Genomic DNA, 10450 nt, shown 5'->3' with positions numbered 1-10450 from the left:
CTCTCATCCTTTCCTCCATCCCTCTGATCAGCTTTGGTGACCGCCTCCGGACACCCCCAGACGTGTCTCTGTCCTTGCTGCGCCGGGGACCTTCCCTTCCCTTCCCTTCCCTTCCCTTCCCTTCCCTTCCCTTCCCTTCCCTTCCCTTCCCTTCCCTTCCCTTCCCTTCCCTTCCCTTCCCTTCCCTTCCCTTCCCTTCCCTTCCCTTCCCTTCCCTTCCCTTCCCCTCCCGGCGCGGCCGCTCCCGCCCGGCGGAGGCGGAGCCGCGCAGGACTCGCCGCCGCCGGAGCCGCCGGAGCCGCCGCCGCCCGCGCCGCGGCCATGGAGGAGTTTCACCCCCACAACGACGAGGTAGGGCCGCCGCCGAGCCCGGGGCCCGCCGCGCCGCAGGGGCCGGGGCCGCGGGGTGGGTGTTCCCTCGCGGAAGGAGCCGCGGTGCTGCCGCTGGGGCTGTCAGACTGCGGCCATTTTTCCAGGGAAACCCCCCATTTCCGTGGTAAAATCCCACGAAGTGCCGGGCCCGGTCAGCGCCAAGGGCTGGTGCTGCCAGTACGAGCGGAGGAGCCGATCCTTCCCCGGGCGCCGCTTCAGGGCTCTGGCCGCCAGTTTTCACATGAAAATAAATCAAAACTCCAAGTAACTTAAAGCATGAATGCCCTTGAGGTGTCTGCCCCTGCCCGAGTGTTTGGAGTTCGTGGCTGTGAACACAAGGGAGCGGGCCGTGTTTCCTTTGTGAGCCAAGCCAGGTGCCCGTGAGCAGGAAGGAGTAGAAAATGGGAGGAATTAAAACCTGCAAGCTTTTTCTGCGCTTGACAAAGGTATTTAGGTAAGGTAATGACTGCGCAAAGCAGTCATTCAGATATTAGGTTTGCAAAACCGTGTGTTGCCCTTGGGAAGCAAAACCTAGCCTGTGGGATAGCAAGTTTGTGACTCCAGTAAAAACACAGATTAAGACCCAGAGGAAAAAAAAATGTTTAATTTTTCCTGGAGAATATTCATGTGACAAGCATAGATACGGTGGAATTTAATCTTTACAGAAAATGTAAAGTGAGCCTGTTTCAAAGTTCACTGAGGTCTGAGCTTTTTCGCCCCACTCAAACATCATTAGAAACGCACTGCTAAATAACAAATGTGAGCAGCTGAGGAAAAAGAGTAGTATTTTAAAATTGTACTAACAGCCTACAATGCAAATAACTAATCATTATGTGTTCCTAAAACTATAATTTGGGGTTTTTTTCTGACAGAAATAATAATAATAATAATAATAATAATAACAATTCATTTCTATTGCAGATGATCTTCAATGCTGATGAGGCCCACAACATAGTTAAGGAGGTAGGTTTTAGCCAACAGCTGTATTTCAAAGAAATTCTTTACCATACTTTGCACAGTAGTGAAAGTAGTTATCTTTCTTGACTATCCCAGATGAATATAAAATTAAATAGACTTAGTATTTATATAAAGACACAATATAACTTGGAGCTGCTTTAAGCTTCATCTAATTGCTGTCTTCAGCTACCTAAAGAGGAGAAGGTAGATGAGAGAGGAGCCAGATTTGCATTACAGTGGAAAGAGTCAGGGTGACAGTCACAAGCTGCAAGGGAAATTCAGTTTATTTTTTCTTTTTTCAGCTAGAGAGTCACTGGAGAAGTTGCAGGAACAGTCTTCATCCTTAGGGATTTTTAAAACTTGACTGGACAAGGCCTTGAACAATGTTATCAGACTTGGAAGTTAGCCTTGGCATGTGTGGGAAGTTGCACTCTATGAGTTCCTTGTTCTAGCTTTCAATATACATTTTTTACAGAGATAGAACAGGATGAAAATGAGTAGCCTGATAGTCTAAATTAAATGCCTAGTAACTAGAAAGTGATTAATGGGAAGGCTGTGGCTCACAAAAGCTCTCAGGTTTTGCAGGGAAATAGTGTTTTGAGACGGGGGTTTCTAGAGGGGCTCTGCAGATCCTTTCCCACCTGCACTCTTTGAAGCTGCACCAGTACGCCACAGCAAGCTCTTGGATGTTGGATAAACAACAATTCAGCCCTTTATGTAACTGTCCCTGCCTTGTAAAGCCAAATAGGGTGTGGCACTCCAGACGCTGGGAGTAAAGCCAGGCGTTTCTGCCTCTGATTGGAAGCTTCACCAGGGCCAAGGAGCTCCAGCACTGGGTACACGTCTGGAAGGACCAAAATCCTTGAGGGATCTTGCCCCTCTTCTGTCTTCTATTGTGTTTTGTGACTGTTTGTTTCCACTTTGGCCAGCTTTGTGCAGTGTGGCCAGAATTAACTGGGCTTTTCAAAATGTGGGACACGGGTCTCTTACACAGCCTGTTAGTGGGGGATTAGTGCAGGGGATACATCTTAGTGAGTCAGAGGAGAACACAGTTTTATTTCTCTTGCCTTTTCCAGGTGTGTATTTCTTAAGCAAATTCCTCAACTTTAAGAAATATTCATCAGCACATAATTCTGAATTTCTCAGGAGCAGAGAATACAATTTAATAGTTGCAGTTTGAGAGGAGACTTTTTGTTCAATCATTTTAAGTGTTAAGCAGGTGTTGGCAAATCTGTAGCTGTGGGAGAACATCCAATTTTCATGCAGTTCAGATGTTTCTTATGCTGCATGATACGACCCTTGAGTATCTTCCCCATCTTTTAAGCAGGGATGTTCATTTCACTGTTGTCACTCTATCTCTGAAGGTTTTGGAGTTTTGCTTAAATGCTCTGAAAGGTTGGCCAGCCCAAGCTGATATTATTGATTTGAGTAGTGCCATCCCAATTACAGCAGCTTCTGAAAGGCAAACTGGAGCTGGCAGTCATTAGGAACAGTGGGATGTGTTGGGATCTTCACTGGTTAATAGATCCATTCACTTGGTATCACTAAGGTCTTTCCTGCAAGAAATGTTTAGTTAGAGCCTCATTTTTACACCTGTAATATTGTGGTAAATATGTACTAAAGATAAATTTCCAAGAAAGGTCATTTTACTTCCCATTCAGCACCTGATACCTAATGAGCTCAAGTGATTTAAAGTAACTTAACTGCCAGAAAAAAATCCCTCAGATTATGCAAAACATTTTATAATTCTACATTTTGAAGTGTGTTTACTGTAAGGTTTTTTTTTTTCCCTCTGTTCTAGTGCATAGAAAGTGTTTTAGGCAAGGCAGATTATAATCACAACAAAGTCAACCAATGGACTGCTGCTATAGTAGAACAGTCGCTGACCCATCTGGTGAAACTTGGGAAAACTTATAAGTACATTGGTAAGTACAAGCAGCTGTACTTGTAGCACAGGCAGCCACAATAAATAATTCCTGAAAGGTTCAGGGGAATGCAATAAACAAAACAGAGCAGGTATCTGAACTCTTCCGTTACACAGATTTTTAGTTATTCCTGTGTTAAAGCTCTGGCAGTTTTACCTGGGCTGAGCATGCTGGCAACACTTAACACAGAATTACATGGTCTTTCCTGATTTCCCCAAGACAATTATATCAACCTGTTAGTATCAGTTCAGGAAAATATTGCTATCTTTAATAATATTTTCAATCAGATTAAGCCTCCTCTAAATAGAAACATCTGGAAGACTTTAGTCCTGTATGCAGGGTCATGTCCCATTATATTTATGTGTAAACCTGTGGAAGGAAAAAAAGGTAAATAAGAAAGTAACCCATTTTCTCCTTTTGTGAAGTTTTGATGTTATAGCAAGTGTTTGCACTCTGTTCTGTTTTGAAAGTCTTGGACTCAGGTTGTCAGTGGTTTTGTGACCATAGAAGGTCAGTCTAGAAAAGCTGCACATTACTGGAGTGTGGTTTCAGAGAGGGGTCAACAAGTATTTTTGGGAAACAACTCTCATCAAGTGTGACTTCTGCTCTACCTGTGAGGACAGCACCTGCAATCCCGTTCTGAGGGGCACAAGCCATATCTAAGTAGTTTAAAAGATAAAACCCATAATCCTATTAGCCAGTGTTTTGTTGAAGCTGTTGTCTTCATGTGAGTAAAAATAATCATGAAATGAGTAACAAGTTCTTGAGAAAAATACTGGGGCCGTAGGGGTTGTCAGAAAAGGTTTTGTCTTAGCTGAATGCCACATGCCAGCCCTTTGGAAATGTAATACAGGCTCGAGTTTGTAAATGCTGAATGATTCACCTTTTCTGCTGTAATTCCCTGGTTTTATGCCTGTATCTTGCAGTTACCTGTGCAGTGATGCAGAGGAGTGGAGCTGGTCTCCACACAGCAAGCTCATGCTTCTGGGATACCACAACTGATGGTAAGTTTGCCCATCCAAACAGAAAATTTGTAATAAGAGAAATGTTGCTTCTTGCTCAGTTGTAGTAGTTGGGTTAAACATTTTTGGGAATGACTGGAAGCAGTAATTTTGAAGATGAGGTGTTTGTTTACAATCCCAGCAAAAAATGTTATCAGTCAGTGCCAGTATTAAGAGCAGTTACTTTGTAAATTGTGAGAAGCAGGAATAGAAAAGTCTTTCATTCAGAAATAAGAGTCAAAACATTTAATCCTCTCAGCTGAAGAGCAGAAATGTTACTCACAGTAAATACACGTGGGTAGGCCTAAACATATCTGCTTGCTGCGAGGGGACAGCTACTTTGGAGGAGAAAAGAACTCAGTGAAAAATAGAAATAGTTGGACTTACTTTCGTGTTTCAGCTGTGTAACTGTCAGCCAGGCTTTGGATGCATTGTATTGCTTCAAAATTAGTTCTAAATAGATTTTTTTCACAGGTTGAGAATATCACAGGCAAACAAAATTAAAATAATTTGTTGTCTGTCACAGATTCAGAAAGGTCTTTTAAGAAGAGGGTGCCAAGGTTTAAGTTTAAAACAGAGAGGGCCTCAAAAAGTCAACCAAGCTTAAAAATAAATGATAATATAAAGTTAAGTAAACACAGTTTAATCTTCATATTTCTTTTGATTGTAAGGCATTGATACAACAGAAGAGCAAGAATAACAGAAAGTAAAATACACTGGAATATATTTGATCCAGTCCTTTTCTGATTTCTTGTTTGATTGTCATACCAATTTCAGTTTGGAAATTTCAAGGATTTTTGCAAGTCCAGCTTTTAAAGAAAGTTACTGGAATGGTGTTGTTCTGTTAACTGTCTTAAGTTTGCAATGCCCACATTAGGTAGCAAACAATGTATAAGTTAATGAAAATGTGTTGAGCGTTTTAGTTTTTTTTATAATCAAGCTGACATACTACTATTTCCCTTAAACTGCAGGTTAAATATTCATAGTAATCTGGCATAATTTACACTTCAATAAAGTGACTGTAGTAAAGACAATGGAGTTCTATTTTAATTTTGTAATAATCTCTTGCAGGAACCTGCACAGTAAGATGGGAAAACCGAACCATGAACTGCATTGTCAATGTGTTTGCTGTTGCTATTCTCCTGTAGCTGATTGGAAGAGAAATAGGAGCAACACCGAAGCCTTTAAAAAATCATCCTAACATATGGCTAAATATTTCAAACTATTATTTGTTTCTGTATGAGGAGCATACAGAAGTTCTCTACAGAGAGCATACAGTCTAAGCCAGTTCTCATAGATTAGTTATCTGAAAGCTAGCAAAAGAAATTTAATATATATATATATATGTATCTATCTGAAGAGAAAGTTTTAGTAATTAAATATTTACAAGTATGTGAATGAAAAGTTGCCACAAATATCAGTAGAATTTATGTTAAAGCTATTATCAAAGATATTTTATTCCAGAGGATAAAAACACATCAAAGGAAATGTCAAAGGGCAAGCAAGACCTCTCAGGATTATGATGCCTTTGGGAACAAATTATGAACACAATTCAGAGTGGGTATTCTGTGTACAATACTGGTTCTCCATGCTTGATTAAACAGAGCAGACTCTCCCTTGGAATGCTGGTGCTTGTGAAATTGCATGAGCATCACCTTTTGGTCAAGCATGAATGTTTACATGGACACCAGATCCAGGTAAGCTTTTCCCCTGGAGGCAGAGGAGGACTTTGCTGGGACAGGGGTGAAATATACCCAGACCTAGCAGAATTCTAATTTGTCTTCAAATGAAGAGCATAATATTTGTTAGCAATTCAGGGAAACATGCTGGGGATCTGATACCAGCCCTTAATTCATCATTTGTAAATCTGGAAACATTCTGAAGGTACTTAAATTTGATTTTATTCCATGATTACAGAATTTGTGACAAGCACTTTATTGATTCCTCATGCAGTAGCCAGGAGCTGCGGCAGTATGACTGCACCCATGCTCCAAGTAGGATTAAAGTGATCAGTGGGAAGGCACACACATTTCTAGAGGTTCTTGTTAGCTTTGAAAGTATTTGTCCAGGTAATGTATCTGTTCTTTATGAGAGTTTTCCTGCGTTCTCTAACTCTAGAATTGGATCTTAGTCCTGTGAAATAAAACAGTTACATTTTCAGCACTAAGAATTTCCCTCTAAGGATTTATGCAAGTGCTTAACTTTGCTCATCTGATGAGTCTTAACTTGAAATATTCCACGTGGGAAAAAAAGCATTTGCACACCTGCAAGTATTTGCTGGATTGGGGCCTACATTTTTGTTGATAAATGCACAAATTATATGATTAAGAGATGTATCAATACCAAAAATGCCTAAACGATTGCTGCCACTAAGTGGCAGCTGCATTAAGTTGTTTTCTCAGATGCTGCTTAAGGATGGAATTTTTTGTTTATACTGTATGTCTTTGAAAGAGACTGGTAACAGCCTAACAGTACTGTAGGACTGTTCTGAATTTGAAGAAATGAATATTAAAGCACTCTCACGCAGTTTTGTTTGGTTTGTTTTTCAGATAACTGACTATTAGGGTATGGAACAAGTGTCATGTGCAAAGAGCAAGCTAAAGAATATTTTACTGCTTAAATTGTGTATATGTATAGCTAGTGTGACACTACAGAAGGAGCCCTGTCTGTGTGTAGTTTACAGTACTGTTCAAAATATCTTGCTTTGCAGACAAATAAAATTCAGCTTTTACCGAAGTGCAAGTAAAATTAATACTGTAATACTGCATTTGCCAAAGGCAAGTGTTGTGTGAAAATGTGCGTGTATGTTGTACTGACCTTCAAATGTAGATTAATAATTAAGCATTATTTGGATTATGATAGAAATTTCTGAATCAGGTTCCAGCATCCAAGAGCATATTGTGGAACTGACAAAAATACAGTAGTTTCCCTTATATTTGGGATTATGCAATGTGAAGAAGTATGTGGGGCAGCAACTGGAAAAAGGTTTGGTATGATCAGTATGGTTAAAGAAGTGGGTGAGTAAAAACAGTGGTGGCTGTTGTGCCCCTGTCATAGGTATTGAGGTGCAATCATCAGAAGAAATATTCCACATAGCCACTTGTAATCTCATTTGGTATTTTTGCTTTACTTGAAAACCACATGCACTTAGCAGGACTATCAGTTTAATGAGGCCTGGTGAAGATCCTCCTGCAGGAGAAGCCTAGAAAATACTGCTTAATTATATGACTGTTTCATTTTTCTTTTGACCAAAAAAATAAAGTTTTGCCTTAGTTGTATTTTGCTTTGTGTTCTTGACCAATACAAAAAGTAACTGAGAAAAATATTCTTCCTACTTCCCTGCACTTGTCTACAATAGTGAGAACTTGGGAAATACATTGAAGGTGCATTTTAGAGACAGGATCTTGTAGAAGTCCTGTTCCAGGTTTGGCCTAATTTCTTACACCTGTATTTCTTACACCAGTATTTCTCACACCTTTACCCTATTGTGAATCTTGATGGTGCAAGTGAAAGCTTTTTTACTACAGAAAGATTATTATGAAACTCTGGGAAAAGTATTTTCATTCTGCATCATGTCCTAGTAAACTTAACTTGTTTTCTGTCTTTATTTTCCCCGTCCTCTGTGGGTACACAGAGCTACTTTTAACTCCTAACAAATGCTGAAGATTACTTGCTTTTCCAAGTAGTCCATTTCAAGGATAAATCTATGAATTGCAGGCTATGGAGGCCCACAGCATTTCACTGGTATTTTCTAGCAATGTGTATTTTCTTTGGTTTCGTATCAATGGTATGTATCAATACATACTTTTTTCTTTTTTTGTGGCAGTGAGGGGCACGAGTTGTGGTTAACAATGGGGATCTTATTGGAATTAAGGTACAGCCCATGTACAGGGAGCTCTGTGTTCCCGTGTATGATTTCATGATGAAAGACACCTGCTGTTCTTCCCACGCAGGCTTTGTTAATGTAAACAGAGAAGTGCGAAAGTAAGGGAGCAGATTTGTTACTTTCCTTCTTATTGCCTGCTGGGTGTCTGCCAGCAACTCGTTATCTTTCTGACGGCTGTGATCCCATTACACTCGATCTGTGCCACCAGTACAAAGTCTGGTGTGTTCAACTCAGATTCATGCAATCTAAAGCAGTCCCAGAAGCCACTGAAATCCCAGCTTGCAGCTAGGCCATGTGGAGTTAGACCTGAATGTCAGCACATTGATGTTTTAAATACACCATGAAAGAAATTATTAGTTCCTGGTAGCACTGTATGCCAGTGGCTGTCATGTAGAGACAGGTGGGGTTTGTTCTAATCCAGAGAGCAGTTCCTGTAGTGAGCAATTCTTACCTGATTATTGGGATGTGCTTTGCTGCCTCCTGCGCCATCTGACGAGGTCATTTTGTTCCCGTTTAATTTGGAGAGGGATTTTTTTAGCACAGTCATGATGTTGATAAAAGAACAGAGCCAGCGTACACCTCCATCAGAATATCCCGAGTCAGGAAGTTCAGTCTGTGTGCTGTAAGGACCTTCCCTGCTCAAAGCCAGCACCAATTTGTCTCTTGGGGAGTATCAGCTCAGAGGTGATACCCTGTAAATGCAGCCAGAAACCCAGTTGTACCCTGGCTCCAAAGCTGTGCAGTCACATTTATATTTTGTTGCCTGTGAGCTGCTCTGCCTCTGGGGTCTGTGCCAGGTAAGGGGTCTGTGGACCTTGGCTGTGTAGGGAATAGTTTTTCTCCCCCCTCCTCAAAGAAAGCTGCAGCCAAACACCACGTGCCCACCGAGGGAGGTTTTTCTATTTCGGTGAGTCTAAATCACCCCTGAGTAACCGGAGGTTTTAGCTCCCATGTTCCAGCAAGCATCTGTTTCCAGACACAGGAAACATATGTGGCAGCAGCTTTATTTGTTACATAAAAGTTTTCTAAAAAGTGATAGGGTGGTTCTAGAGTGGCAGCTGCAAACACCCCTGAAACTGCCATCGAACATCTGATCTAAAATGACTTGAAAAGGGGAATAAGAGTCACAGAAACACCACCCTGGTGGTTATGGTTTGTGTCCGGTGCTTACCCTCATGCAAAGGACCAACTGGGGTCACAGAGCACAAGTATTTGAAGCAAAAGAGATGGAAAGGCAAGTTTTGTAGTGAGACTGACATTTTAAAATTTTACAGTTTTAGTCTATTGGTAAATTAATAACAGAGTTTGTAATCTATGCCTATGAGGCTTCACAGCATAGAGACAACAGGGTTCAGAATCAAAGCCATCAAAAATCCCCATCCAGAGGGGAAGGTGGGGAGATGGACTTAACTGGCTCAGCTGCAACACGTTCAAGCTTCTTTCTAGTCAGCAGGTTCTCCCCGTCATAGACCTGTATTGGATGTAATTAAAATAATTTCTAAACAGCACCTCCTAGAGTATGAAACATTATCATCCTACCTGCAAAACATCCACACATGTGTAATCACCTTAGGAGGACGTCAAACATTCCCTGCTCTATGATTTTGTAGAGTTTACTGCAATTTTTGAGGCATCTGTTATTCAGTGTTTATTCATGACCAGCTGGGTAAAATTAGAGGTTGGGGGAAGGAGGATGAATGAAATTAAGTCCTTATTTGACAAAAAGTAGTATGATCTTTCTATGGAACTTTCACACACATACACATATATTTTTTTTTCTAAATGCATTTATCTCTTTTTATTTATCCATATTCCTAAAGATTTTGAGTCAGACAGACAATATTTTTCATTTAAAATTTCATCTCATGTTGCTTATTTCCACTTCACCAATGTCTAGGCGTCAAGACAAGGACTACAACACTGTTCATACAAACAAATATCCAAACAGAGATAATACAATTCAGCATTTAGATATTAGCCAGCAGAAGTGAGAGGGTGAGGTAACAGCAAGTTTGTGGCTGCCTTTACTGGTGCTCACAGCACTCTGTTTCAAACAGTCATGACTTTATCCAACCTCTGTCAATAACTCTGGGGGCTTTTCTTTTCTTGTGTGGTCTTCTGTAGCAGCTGTTGAAAGTGGTCTGGCCAAATCTGATAAGGATCTACTGCAGGGTTTCAAGTGAGGTCATTTGTTAGTCTGAAATATATTTATGACTATGTAAAAAGCTCACAGAGAATGCTGTAATAGCTGTATAGTGTTCATGCCTGAGTTAAATGTTTTAGGAAATTAATCTTACACAGTAGGCACA

At 40.7% G+C, this 10450-nt stretch overlaps 1 protein-coding gene across 1 annotated transcript; it reads left to right on the top strand.

The window, feature by feature from the left end:
* The first annotated feature begins 251 nt into the window (after positions 1-251).
* DYNLT3 (dynein light chain Tctex-type 3) lies at positions 252-7533 on the top strand. The gene is made up of 5 exons (XM_066177010.1): positions 252-351; positions 1294-1335; positions 3131-3254; positions 4181-4258; positions 5327-7533. The coding sequence occupies exons 1-5, from the start codon at positions 322-324 to the stop codon at positions 5401-5403; spliced, it is 351 nt and encodes a 116-aa protein (XP_066033107.1). The 5' UTR covers positions 252-321; the 3' UTR covers positions 5404-7533.
* The last annotated feature ends 2917 nt before the right edge of the window (positions 7534-10450 follow it).

Source organism: Chamaea fasciata, unplaced genomic scaffold, assembly GCF_029207755.1.
Source record: "Chamaea fasciata isolate MVZ Bird 193981 ecotype frontalis unplaced genomic scaffold, bChaFas1.0.hap1 SCAF_2, whole genome shotgun sequence".
Classification (NCBI taxonomy): domain Eukaryota; kingdom Metazoa; phylum Chordata; class Aves; order Passeriformes; family Sylviidae; genus Chamaea; species Chamaea fasciata.
The sequence above is the reverse complement of the archived record's forward strand: the minus strand, read 5'-3'. Positions and strand labels throughout refer to the sequence as shown.